At 39.2% G+C, this 14,412-nt stretch overlaps 1 protein-coding gene across 1 annotated transcript in view; it reads left to right on the top strand.

Annotated features, from left to right (window-relative positions):
* CDH6 (cadherin 6) overlaps positions 1-13,815 on the top strand; it is a 59,544-nt gene extending 45,729 nt beyond the window's left edge. Inside the window, exons 9-12 of the mRNA XM_090276204.1 lie at positions 358-479; positions 1,715-1,832; positions 1,965-2,216; positions 7,788-13,815. Coding sequence (XP_090132330.1) covers positions 358-479; positions 1,715-1,832; positions 1,965-2,216; positions 7,788-8,278 — 983 coding nt within the window. The 3' untranslated portion in view covers positions 8,279-13,815. The remainder of the gene's footprint in view (positions 1-357; positions 480-1,714; positions 1,833-1,964; positions 2,217-7,787) is intronic.
* The last annotated feature ends 597 nt before the right edge of the window (positions 13,816-14,412 follow it).

Here is a 14,412-nt window from a genome sequence, read left to right as displayed (position 1 = left end):
CCCCACCAGCCCTTCTTCCTTTGTCCACATTTTCTACACCTGCCTCCTTCCTCGGCTTCCTTTAAAATTTGGCTCTAGAGTGCCTTCGCAGAACAGCTTCTCTTTATACTCTGGTGTTTATTATACAGTTGCGTTACATCCACACATGCAGCTGTGTTGTCTCAGTCTTTCCATCGGGTGTACCTAATGGACCACCAGTACCAAACAATCTAATTCTACTCTTCTGTGACTACATTTGTACTCACAGCAGCCTTGGGGAATCTGTGCATGAGTGAGAAAGGAGTGTGTGACTGTTGTCTAAAGGCGATTGGTGACCAACAAATAAATGTCTGTTCCATTTGTTCTGGCATGTTGCAGATAATCCAAAGCAGAGCAGCCGAGTACCTCTATATATTAGGGTTCTGGACGTCAATGACAACGCCCCAGAATTTGCTGAATTCTATGAAACTTTTGTCTGTGAAAAAGCAAAAGCAGATCAGGTGAGTTTCATGAGAAAGTAAATTAATTTAGTCAGATTAATTTAGATCTGTAATAATTAAGATGATAAACACAGCTAAGGGCCAGTTTTGAATTATCTAGGAAGTGAATGTTAACAAAATTAATACTATAAATAAGAACCAGGATGAATATTTAACTTGCATACGAGAACAGTTTTTAAGAAGTGGAAGTTCATCAGTCTCAAAGCCTGATGCCAATTCTAAATCAGTCTTAAGTTTTCATTAAAATAGATTAGTCACAGCTCTACTGGAAAAATCTTTATTGTAAGCAGATAGTTTAAATTACCACATATAATGGAAAGTAATAACTAGAACATATTTTACAAATGCCTATAATCCATAGTTCCACTTACTTGCATGCCCATCTGTACAACTAAAACGAATTCATGAGTGTTTTACACGTGTCCCCATCTAAAACAGGTCTCTTCTGCCCGTGATATAAAAATGATGTTACAGTTTGTGAAAATGGAAGTACACTTTTAAAAATATATGTTAAAGTGGGAAGCTGAAGTTATGTGTTGTATATGCAAATTTCATTTTTAGCTTTCTTGCAAATTGATGGCTTGGTATATGACCAGATTGCATTTCTAGCCAGGCCGGCCACCAATTGCCTCCATTTCCTTAAGCTGCAGTGATCATAGATCACTGTGATGTTTTATAGCTTTGTAGCACTCTAGGACTGTGTTTTTCAATTCGGGTGACTTTTGTGCCCCAGGGGACACTTGGCAATGTCTGGGACATTTTTGATTGTCACAAGGAAGAGGGTGCTACTGGTATCTAGTGGGAGGAGGCCAGGCTTGCTGCCAAACATCCTACAGGACAGCCAGACAACAAAGAGTTGCCCCCTGCTCTGTTTCCAACCCATCAGTTCTTTGCAGAGTGGATTCATTGTAAGTTTTTTAGAGGTTATCATTAAAAATTTTTTATTTATTTATTTTTAGAGAGCAGAAGCGAGAAAGAGAGGGCAAAACATCCATTAGTTGTTCCACTTATTTATGTATTTATTGGTTGATTCTTGTATGTGCCCTGAGTCGTGATGGAGCCTGCAACCTTGGTGTATCGGGAAGACACTCTAATACTGAGCTACCCGGCCATGGCAAGGCTATCGTTTTTTCAATTAAAATGAGAAATCGTTTAGTCAAGCAGTTCACTGCCAAACTGTAAGAAACATATTATGTTATCAATACTTTATGACATCTGTGTGGCTTGGATTTTAGTTGGTTCAGACCCTCCGAGCTATTGACAAGGATGACCCTTACAGCGGGCACCAGTTCTCCTTCTCCCTGGCCCCGGAAGCAGCCAGCGGCTCAAACTTTACCATTCAAGACAACAAAGGTAAATGAGCCCAAGTGACCTTCTCTGTCTATGTATTTATACCCGCATCTCTATCCATCTGTTCCTCTCACAATGGCTCCAGTACCTGGCGCATTATCCACACGCATTCACCACTTTGCTTTCCGGTTCCAGACAACACAGCGGGAATCTTCACTCGGAAAAACGGCTACAGTAGACACGAGATGAGCACCTATCTCCTGCCTGTGGTCATTTCAGACAACGACTACCCAGTCCAAAGCAGCACGGGGACAGTGACTGTCCGGGTCTGTGCATGTGACCACCACGGGAACATGCAATCCTGCCACGCGGAGGCCCTCGTCCACCCCACGGGACTGAGCACGGGGGCTCTCGTGGCCATCCTTCTTTGCATCGTGACCCTACTAGGTAAACTGCTTCTCCCTGCCTCCTATCTCCCCACGCTGAGGGTCACACACTGCCACTGTGACACTCTGGATTTATCTGCCTCCCCCATTAAGGCATACAGCCCGATCTAGGTGAATAGAGTTATATGCTGAGAATCTGTGTTGTTCAACCATGAACTAGTTCTTGCTTGAATGTGGCTTTGGAGAATGAGCAGATGTGAATCTTGCCCGTGTTTTTACCTACCTCGGGAACCACTGCACCAAAAGAATCTCTTGCCTATTAGACTGGGAATGAGTCTCTGGGGGATATAAGGGCAACAAAAATAGGCCCTTCTCATTCCATCTGTTGGTTAATATTTAACCTAACAGGCGTTGTTAAATTTTAAACAGTGAAAGTCATCCTGCATGGAGTATCTGATGAAGGCCCTTTCCATGAAGGTAAAGTTTAAAAATCAGTGTGGTGATGGCAAAAGAGAAGGGGGGAAGGGAGCAGAGTGGGGGCCAGCAAAAGGGGGTGAAGGTAATGGAGACATCTGTAATAGTGTCTACAGTAAAACTTTTTTAAAAACCTGAAACTGAAAAATAATTGGGAGATATTTAATTTTGTAGTGAAATGCCTATATTATAGATATTGTACTTTTTAAACTTGTCGTTAAGTATTTGACATACAGCTAACATTGCTCTTTAGTCACAACTGATATGTTAATAAATGTTATAGAGAGAAAAAAATCAATGGGAAACTGGAAAGAAGAATGCAATGACTTTTGCTCCCTCACACAGAAAAATAAAAAGCAATTAAGTTTTCTCTAATCCAGCAAACTTAAACCCATTTAAATGACCACCTTCCTAGCATTGCCCTATACTTGCCATACATAATGTCTATTATTTCTCAGACTTTCCATAATAAAGAACTTCTGTGGCCAAGGAAATAAATCTGGGACCTAAAAGATATAAATGTAATAAAAGCAAAAATCGAGGTCAAACGATGATTCAAATGAAATTTTTTACCCCCAAGCAACAAACTAAACACACAATTTGAGCTCAAAATGCTCAAAGACCCTTGACTGTTGTGAACTAAGAAATCAAATGTTAGCTAATGCAGCCCTTCCAAAAATACAAGTAGTATTTGTATAGCTTGCCTACACGATGGGAAAAGAAAAGTAAGAAGTTATAGTTAACCTGGATTACAGGGTGGGGAGGACTCTTTTTTTAAAAAAAAGTGACAGTCTAGTGACTTTGAGGAGAGTAAGAGAATGAAGAAGCCTAGGGCTCTCTGCTCAAGAGCTTCACATTCCAGCTCAACTTTGCTTTGAAACTCAGCTACAGAACTGTGATTCTCTTTGCCATCTAATCTTTGGGGAAAGTATTTTAAGATATGAGGATAAATAAAAACTGACAGTATGAAAAGACAAATTGGTGCTTCTGTTGGTGAGTCTGTAAAAATTGTGTGGGAGGAGAAGGATGTAAATATATATATATTTTAAGGTTATTTTTATAAGGGCTGGATGGACAGGGTTGTACTCAGGTGGAATTCCATTGACTCTCATCTCCTTGAGGTGGTTCTTCCTTACTTCACCATCCACCCATTTCCTCCTCCCCCATTTCTTCCTCCTAGCCAGCTCCCCTTACCCTCACTTTCCACCCCTTCCATCCAGGAATTCATTATCTGCTCATTACTCCTAATTTGCCTCAGGGCTTCCCACCTCTTGTCTAATCTCTTTAGAATTCTCTACCTAATTTTTAAAGAAAAAGAGAAAAATAAGATTTAACCTTTAACTAGGCTCACAACATGAGCTATGCACTGAGCAAGATGCTTTACAAATGTTTTTCTCACTTATTCCCCAGCACCATCCGCTGCATATTTATCAGCATCGTAAATATGAAAACTGAGGCTCCAAGATGTGCACTCATGTAGCCAAGTCGCACTACTAACAGGTGACAGAACCAAGTTCCAAACTCAGGTCTTCTCTCCCAGAGCCTTGGGGCTTCCACGCTGTACCCTCTTTTTTGTGTGTGAGCTTATGGAATGCAGGGCAACTTCCAGGCTGGAAAAGCCAGAACTAAAGAGGAGACAGTTGAAGAAAGTGGAAGAAAGCCTGAGAGTTTGTAAGAGACAGAAACCACATTTATATAGGAAGAAATCTGCAGTCAAGAAAGTGGATCAGGTGGCATCTGTTGTTTTACTTCCAAAAATAAAACGAAGCAAAACAACCACTACATCTCAGTACCTCTATGGTGCTTGTAGAGTCTGCAAAACATTCACATAAATTAACTCATGCCTGACAACCACAGTGGGCATCATGTTTACTGCTTCTCTTTTCAGAGAGGAAACCCGACTTGGAAAGGTCAAATCCTTTATGTAAACCTGATCTCAAATGGCTTGCTACTTTCTACTTTTATGATGGGATTTGAGCAAAATTTATCCAAGGGTCTCCTCCTCTGAAATAATTTTACTGCTGTCCCCTGGCCCCAAGGGAGTCGGGAAAGGGTACAGAGCAGAGACTGGGAAGGGCACCTCCTCAGTGAATTCCTTCTCAGAACCTTTTTGTTCCCTGTGCTTAGGTCTCACGTTTCAGTGTATAGAAGTTATCTTCAGAAAACTCTCCCTTCTAGACAGCTATGCTATCAAGAAATTTAGTTCAGATATGCATTGGGCCAATAAGGAAAGATACAAGCAGTGAGTAAAAACCTTTGAATGACTGAATGTGCCCTCTCTCTGCCACACAACTGCACTTTTGGTGGCACATAGGACTAAAATGATAGATACAGGTAACTTAAGCTGGGAGAGAATTAGGAAGCGATAAACGCCTGCCTTAAATAATGGAACAAACCCACGTCCATCAGAGTTTAATTCGTTGAGAGTGAGTGAGCTTGATTCTGTTCTCTAATCCCAAAGGCTGTCCTTAAAACCTTTTGTTTTGCAAATTCATGTCACTAATCACATGGCAAAGCAGTATAGAAAGGATTATTGTGAGCCTCGCTCTGCCCAAAGGCCTGCAAGGCCCACTCACCCAGATCCCAGAGTCAAGTGAAGGCACAGAAGCACCCAAAACCCCACCTGCAGTGGCCCTTCCCTGTGCCCTCCTCTCCTGGCTCCCTCTGGCCCAGCCTCAGGGTCTCCTGGCTGATCCTCAAATGCTCCTGGCACAACTCCCTCTCTAGGGCCTTCTAGCTCTGTCCCCTTCACCAGAGAGCTCCTTGGATGACTCCTCATGCCTTAGCTCAAACGTGACTTTCTCAACAATGCAATCTATCCCCCCCCCAAAAAAAAACATACACAGCCTCTTAAACATGCACAGAAGCGCTCCCATACTCCTGACTCTGCTCTACTTATCACCTTCTAATAACTTTCTTTTTTTTTAAATGTTTTTTATTGATTATATTGTTACAACAGTTCCAATTTTCTCCCCCTTGTTCCCCTCCACCCAGCACCCCCCTCCCCCAGCAATCCCCCCCAAGTCCATACCCCTGGTTCGTAAAAATTAACTATCCCCCCCCCTCTCAAATATTAGGACCCTTTGTAATCTTGTAAAGGACAATGGGCGAAGGTCTCAAGCTCCTCTAGCTGCTTCAAGCTGGACATGGTCATCGTCCTACCTACCCTTGGGTCCAGAAAACCCTAATAAGAGTGGGGGTGTGGAGGGGAGGGTGGCCTTCCCACATGGGGAAGGATCGTGCAGACTCCAGGTCAGTTGGCTGTCTCCGGTCAACGGCGTGCTTGGTTTAACAGGCTGGTGTCCTTGTTGTGTTTCAGTCATTCCTCCCCGAGTTTGTTCCTCCTGGATTGTCTCCTTAACAGGACTGTCTCCTACTCCGCGGCCATCTTGGTCGACAGTCCTAATAACTTTCTTGTTTATTATACACATAGTTTATTTTCTGTCTCCATCTTCCACTACCATCTGCCCATCTTATTAGGTCTTGGTCAACTTTTTAATTGATAGTGCCTAAAACTGAACCTGGCACAGAGTAGGCACTACATAAGTATTGATTGAACGAATGAATGAGTGAATGAATACCCTGAGTGGATGCAACAAATGAAGCATCAGGATACTCTCTGGCAGCCAAAGAGAATGTATACCATAACACAACCGCACATTTGAAAAAGGCAAATTGTATATCCTTGAAAAATGGTCTATAATCCAAACATGTATCAAAGCATGGTAGAGTATGAGCTTTTTAATCTGCTAAAAAGAATTTCAGTTGCTTGTACATGTGATATCTCTAAACCTCAATTTCCTCTATGTAAAATGGAGTTATAATAATGTTACCTATTTTGAAGGGCTATTATGATAATTAAATGAGATCAGTATGTAAAGCTCTTAGCCCAGTACTTGACACATAAAACTCTCTCAGTGGATAACCAATACTATCAACATCTAAAATGTTAGTATATAGACACAAGGGTATGCATGTATCCATTATTATATAGGTAGATATACATATCCACCAAAAGCCACAATTTTGTAACTCTTATTGCAATAACTCAATTTTTGTGGCTCATAAGAAAAATGTGACCACGTTATGGATGAGAGACTAAAGAGACATTACCAGTACTTCCTGTAATAAACTCCCTCGGACACACCCAGCTTAACAATGCATTTTGTGGCCTGGGTAGCTCTTTTTTCTCTAAGCTGTTGCTATGTTTTTATTTTCCCACCTATATGTCCATTTGTTGGTGTGTCTCTCTCTACAGGTAGCCAGCTGTGTTCTCGCCAGCCAGCTGTGAAGAAGTATCAGGAGCTGTTTAAAGACAATTCTCGCTTTGTCTCTAATTTGAGTTAGGAGGAAAAATCAAAAGAATGAACATCCAAGCAACAAACTTACAGAACATGAACCTCTGAAAGATTGTTTTCTCTTTTTAGTCCCCACTACATGTGTGTGTTTTGTTTAGCTCAAACAGAAATAATCTGTCATGTGTCTTATTACCTGGAACCCTTCGAAGGGGCTGATCTTGAAGTCCAAAATGGCTTTCTGAATTGTATCCGGGTCTCTTTGGGTATTATCTGTAATATTCTCTCCTATTTGGGAAAAATATGCAAATATTCACATCTCGGCGTTGGGTTTTAAACTAATTTTACACTTTCCTCGGGAAAACAAAAAAAAAGGCCTAGTGCAAAACTTATTTTAGATGTGGAGTTATGCAAACCTCCAGCACATTTGGAAGGTGCCAGGCTTGTGCTTTTAAGCAGTTTGAGAGCGTCTCAGGTGCTCAGCATAATTTGCGCTCTTATTGCCGTACTCACGCTCTGGCTGAGCTTTTTTTTATTTATTTTTTATTAGTATTTTATCTTTTCCCTTACCTTGAAACGAGTTTGCTCTTTCAAAGCAAAAAGGAAGCACTGACAAAAGATGACAATGTTTTTATCCTCGACTTAAATTGCTACCTTCTTTCAAATATTTACCCCCATTTCTTTTGGGTCCTGGTTTGATCATGCATGAAGGCAACTAACTGCATCCTTAGAGAAATAAAAGTTGAGTCTGCACTTTCCTCGAGGACTTTAGAACTTGCAGTTGGAGCCCCCGTGTTTCTTCCCGGCGTTAATTGGGTGGCAAATTAACTTCCCTTTCCTTTCTGTCTTGTTTCTGCCTCCAGTGACAGTGGTGTTGTTCGCGGCTCTGAGGCGGCAGCGGAAAAAAGAGCCTTTGATCATTTCCAAGGAGGACATCAGAGACAATATTGTCAGTTACAACGACGAAGGTGGTGGCGAGGAGGACACCCAGGCCTTTGATATCGGCACCCTGAGGAATCCTGAAGCCATAGAGGACAGCAAATTACGCAGGGATATTGTGCCCGAAGCCCTTTTTCTACCCCGACGGACTCCAGCAGCCCGAGATAACACCGACGTCCGAGATTTCATTAACCAAAGGCTAAAGGAAAATGACACGGACCCCACGGCCCCGCCCTACGACTCCTTGGCCACCTACGCCTACGAGGGCACTGGCTCGGTGGCGGATTCCCTGAGCTCGCTGGAGTCGGTGACCACGGATGGCGACCAAGACTATGATTACCTTAGTGACTGGGGTCCTCGGTTCAAAAAGCTCGCAGCTATGTACGGAGCCGTGGACAGTGACAAGGACTCCTAATATGTTGCCTTTTTCATTTTACAAGATGACACTGAACTCTGTGAAGTGGCTCTTTCTTTCTATTTATCCACTGCTCCGTGAAGGGTTCTCTGTCCTGCCCGTTCCAAAAGTCCATGGCTGCAGTCGTGTGGATCCAATGTTAGAGACTTTTTTCTAGTACACTTTTATGAGCTCCCAAGAGGCAAATGTTTATTTTTTAGTGCATCCAGTTAACCATGTCAGCCCAACAGGCACATGCTGGAGGGAAGGACAGAGAGGAGTAACATTTCCCCTTGTTCTCTTAGGGCAAGTTGGAGCATGCTCAGTAGCCCTGGCCCGGCCTTTGTATGACAGTCCACTGACTCAGGTCAGCGACAGCTCCGACGCCACCTTTCACGTGCTAATGGGATGAGGGATTGTTCCTTAAAGATCAGATCTAGTTGTAGTAAGAGAAATGAGGGAGGAACAACTGCGAAGTTGTTCCTGGTATAGCAGCTCACAAGGAGACAATGAACTGTATAGGAGTGTGTATTTCTGTCACAAAGGTTTTAAAATGACATTTGCCCATCCTGTTTGTTCTTCAAGAACTTTTTCTGGCACCAATGACTATTCAAAGCATGGAATCCACCAATGTTTTAAGATTCTCGTTCCTCTGTAGGGATAGGATCAAATTAAATAGCAACATGCAAAAACAACCAAAAATAATAATAATTAATAAGACCTCATTCCTTACCACTAACTCATAATTTGTTATTTATGAGACACACAGAAGTTTGCCCTTGTACCATGTAAAGGAAAAGGGAAAATCGCTAATAATGTTAACAAAGGAAATATTTAGCATATTTTAAAGTTTGGGACACCAAATATACCACAAATCACTTGAAATTATTTCAACTGCCAGTAGATTAATTACAAATAAGTCTAACTGTTTAAAAGTTCTTGAAGGAATTTTTCTGAGATAAATTTTAACTCCTTGTCTGTAGTTGTCGTCAGTATTATTCTAATATATACTTAAAAGTAGCAGTGTGAAGTACAATAATTCATATCCTTCAGATACTTCTTACTAAATTAAGTTGCATTAGTAAAGGCAGAATAAATAAAACTTAAATCCCACTCTCAGAGTTTAATGGGGTGGTAAGAGCCAGCCACACTTGAACCTGATACCCTGTCCTTCACATACAGAAACACCTATGTATTTATATAACGTGATAGACATAGATGGACGCTGAAATCATGGTGAAAACCTACATACAACAGGCTTGGAAGATACTTACAAAGGCAAAAGTTGGATTCCCTACAATAAGAGTGTTTAAGATTGTAATTTAAATGATAGTTGACTTTCAAAAGCATTAGGTTTTTTCATTGGTTTTAACTTCGTTTCCATGGCAACCCTGCTAACTTTGTCTTTCAACTAATGATAAATGGCCACAAACTATAACAGAAAAGTAATGTATAATCCATCCAATCTATTATTTCTCTAATTATGCAATTAGCATCGTAGTTATTATCCAGAAAACCCAACTGAACTGAACTAGTCCTTTGGCAGGCTCAAATAATTTATTTCATATGGCTGTTCTAATTATTTTTACCATCAGAATCTTCATGTGCAGTCATCAGAAATTTCCAAAGTACTGTAATGAAAATATCCTTATTTTGAAAACTTAAAAAAAAAAAACAGGCTCTGTATATACATACTTAAGAATATGCTGACTTCAATTGTTAGTCTTAGAGATTTATTTTCAATTAATGTTAATTCTCTGCAGATAATCTTAGTGTCATATCCATTCAGGGATAATGTCATATTGGCACATGATTTCTATTTGAAAACACACTGACATCTAGTTATGTTTTAAATAAGCATATCAGCCAGGAACTAAAGAGGACCCCTTTAAAATAAGAGAAATGTAGTGTTTTGGATTACCCATTTAGAGTGAAAAAATTTTACAACCATATTATTCCTTATATTTCCTGAATGTTTCCCTATTTTGTAAAGTACTTCTCTGTATACTAACATCTATTCTGTGCTTGGGTTATTTCCTGCTTTTATCGTTTTCTTTGGCTAGTTCTTCACACACACACACACACACACACACACACACACACGGGAATGCAGGCAAACAAAATACTACAGGAGGGCTGTACTGTAATGAATCAATACATATCATAGTCACGGGTAAGTACTGAACAAAGATAGCTTAGTAAAGTTAATTAATAAGAAGTAGTTATGTCTAGCAATAGAACAGCACCTTAATCACATGACTTCGTGTAACATTAAAGAGTTCTCTATCTTTGTGTTTCATGTCATGTAACAAATTGAATCAAGAAAGTCTTATAAAAAGAAAGCTATAATCAGAAGTCTTTCTTTTGAACTTTTGGCGTTAATTGGAATGTCTGACGGTTGACACCAGCAACGTCCAATATTTAAGGGTAAGGGTTATTTTCTCTTCATAAGTGAAAGTAAGTAGTTCTGTAGTGGAATATTTGAGATATAATTGGCAGGACACTTTATCCCATCCTGAAAATGATACAATGTACCAAGTACAGGTTAGTATGATTTAATATTGAAATAATTGTTTAATCTCTTACCACAAAACCTGATGATGAAGTCAATCTCTAAGAAATGGAATAATTTGAAACTAGAGCTGAATATTTAGCAGTAGAGTCTTGTGAATATCAAAGTAGAGTAATATTTTCCTATAATTAAGACTCTTTGACACCACGGAAACAATAAGAGTCACAATTCCATTTTGCCTGGATCTAAGTTCCTTCCCACCAAGATATCAGATCAAGGACCAGGGTCAACACAAATGATCATTTTTTTTTTTTAATATTGGTTTTCAGCTCACTTTTCACATTGTGTCTGTCCTGATATTCTATGTTAGCGATAAGAAATATGGAAAGTGAGAAGAGATGAAATTTTAATATTTGTTTTAGTCACTAAGAAACTAAAATTAAGAAATATTAGCAGATTGCTCTTATGGGTTGTTTCAAGAACTTTGAGGCCTTTCTGAGTTTTGTTTTTTTTTCCCCCTCTACTCAAAGAGGAGAATTTCTTTAAATCACAAAAATGTCCACTGGAGTAAGCTGAAATTGTAAAAACATTTAGCCATTTTGCATAAATGGCCACTTTCTGCTGAAAGGCCTAGAAACTATTTGTCCCCAAATAAAAAACTAAATTGAATGGGGAAGAAGAACAGATGGCCCAGTGGAACCATAGGAGAGGGGATATGGGCAGAGTAAACATGTTCCTTTGTTTTTACAGAGCCTTACTTAGCGTTAAGGTTTAGGTGCATAAAGGGAGGTTCAAATACAAATTGACTCCATTTTCAGATACAAACTGACTCCATTCTCTAGTCAATTTTAACTCAGCATAAAAAAATGTGTGGTTGAGTTTTCATTTTCAGTTCCCAAAAAGCTGTGCGACAAGTTCTTAAAAGTTGAATCTTTATCTTAGAAGCATCCACATTTTATGGATCCAAATTAATTTTATAATGTTTCCATTATTTTCCTTGTCAAGTACATACATTTTGGATATCCTAATATGAACAATTTCTTATATCAAGTGTTTGCCTTGAAACGCATATTTTATTGGAGATAATAATGTATAAACCATGATTAGGCATTCCTCAATTCTGCATACTTGAGGACAAAAAGACTGTGCAGTTGAAAGGAAAGAACAGAGTTGGATCCTGAGAACAAACTAAATATTTAAATCAGCTACAGCTAAGTGTATTTCTCCCAGGAAATTCACCTCTAAATTAATTATTGTTTTCTAGTCACAAATTTTGAAGTAGTGCACTTACTTTGGAAGAACACTCTAAAAAGTCATGATCCCCACTATTCTGAAAGTTCCCCTGGAATGGATCGTTTTAGTGTAATTTTGTTTTTTCTCTTCTTATCTAAATGAAATCTTTTGAATTGTGACAGGGGACTGAAAATCTAAGCAGTCTACTGTGTTTACATGAACACTACAAGTCAGCCTTTTTTATCAGATTGTAAGACTGGAAAGATTAAGACTTGGTGCGTGGATCTTCAGCAAGACGAACATTTCCTAAGTCTGACAAGCAGCTTTCTTTTCCAGAGAATACTGAACTCCTATATGGTCTCCTTAGAAGTTCAGCACTATTACAGTTGCAGCATTTTTAATCTCCCCCTGGCATCTTTATGGAATAATTTTCTAAAGGGATAATTCTCTACTAAAATATACCAGACCCCGGCCATATTTAATGTGCAGAGCAAAACCCTCTTAGAAAAGAAATACATTGACTCATACACTTGTTAAAAGTTAATAAAGAAATAGCTCATTTTTAAAGCCACAAGTTTATGGTCTCTGCATCGTCAATTTAATTTAAGCATTGCTGAGACCATCTTTAATCTACTCCCCATTTTATAATATCTTATTTATGATGCATTTTCATTTTTTAATTTGGGGGGAACATTAGCCCGACAGAACCAGCAGATGAAAGTGCCAAAAGGAGGTCATATGGAAACAGAGCCTATTACCCACTGTATTTCAGACAGGACCGAGGCACTTAGCTGAGGAGACACTGGGTTATTAGATTAATTTCAAAAGAGCTTTTACAAGTTACTTAATTCTATTTTTTTTTTTTTTTTGAAACCCATGGACCACAAACTCAAATTTCTCCTCAAATGGGGTTAATTTGATAAATGAGGCATGGGCCCAGCATTGTGGAAAAAAAGCATTCTGCTATAATGAGATCTTGGTCTTTCTTGTGAGACTATGCTATTCATGTAAATATGTCTAGGGGCACCTTCTATAAGCTTTTCGTTTTCTATGATCTATTAGTTTAGTGTTTGTTAAGGAATCAAATGTATAGAATTACGAGGCATCCAGGGAGAATGCTGGGCAGCAAACGTAACACTGGTCTGCTTGGGAGAAACCTAGAACGCTTCAAATCCATTGTACTGTTTTGTTTGTGATTATTTTCATTGCTTTGAAAGTAAACTGCATAAGAATAGGCCTTATAATAAATGCTACCTGCGTCTTCAGAAGTATCAAGCTAAGGCAATTTGGCATTCTCCGACTGTGATTTGTGATTTTCAACCCAGAAAATCAAAGCATTCGGGTATTGATTGTTTTTAATTAAAAATGCTCCCAAGTACAAATTGAAGCTGATGCCGCCCTGGAAGATTTACTGGCTAGAGCGCTCAGTGCATTTCGTTTTTCTCAAGGTCACTGCGTCTTCAGCAAGAACACCTGGTGGAAACCATCACTGCTCAGCTTTCATCAACATTTCTAGTTGGGGAGATTGTCAGGCTTTCCAGGCTACCCGGGAAAGTTTCCTATATTAGAAGGGAGGGATGGAGACAATTCGCTTCCGGCTCCATGTGGCTGGGCCTTTTGTTGTAGTCCAATGGCAAATCCACGCTCCTTGAAATGGCTTCTTTTATTTTCCCTTTGTTTTCTTAGACGTATAAATTTGAAAAGAATGCAATTTAAAAAGTGATTTCTCACAAAGAGTAAATATGCCTTTTGCAAATCAATTTTTGTAACAAGTTATTTATATGATATTACTTAATAAACTGTTTTTTTCTAACTTGTTCTTTTCCAGTTCTCTCAAACTATTGTTTGTAATCAGAGTTTTGAAAACGTACATGTGGATGCACACTTTTATCTTCCAGAACCTGTTGTTTTAGCCTCCCAGAGAGCTAACTCAAGCCAACTCGTTATATAATAATTAGCTTATAAAACTGTAGTTTCCTCCAGCCAGAAATACATATAGTGTCGGCATTGTCATGCACGCTCTGGTTGGGGAACACCAAGAATTCTGCTATTATTTATTAAATCACTGTACTGAGAAGAAAGCTGTTATCCTCACGATAACTGCATTAGATTAAAAGAAAAGACAGTTCTATATATTTGTCCATCTCAAATTTCCATCCTTTACTTCACTCCCATAAAAACAACCATCTGTGGACCTCTGATTTAAAAAAGAAAAAGGAAAAACAAGAACCAGAGCATAGGAAAATAATTAAGTCCTTCCAGCATTCTAGACTATGAGTAAATAAAATGTTGTTAGTATACCCAGAGCTATAATATTTTACACACTTGTTCTTTTTTAAGCTGTCTCATAATTTTTTAACTGAGAGAATCCATAGCTTTGCAAAGGAGATTTTCATTTATTCATTCATTT

This window comes from Furipterus horrens, unplaced genomic scaffold (genome assembly GCF_987537825.1).
Source record: "Furipterus horrens unplaced genomic scaffold, mFurHor1.1.pri manual_scaffold_5, whole genome shotgun sequence".
Taxonomy (NCBI): Eukaryota; Metazoa; Chordata; class Mammalia; order Chiroptera; family Furipteridae; genus Furipterus; species Furipterus horrens.
This window is presented reverse-complemented; position numbering and strand designations above follow the sequence as displayed.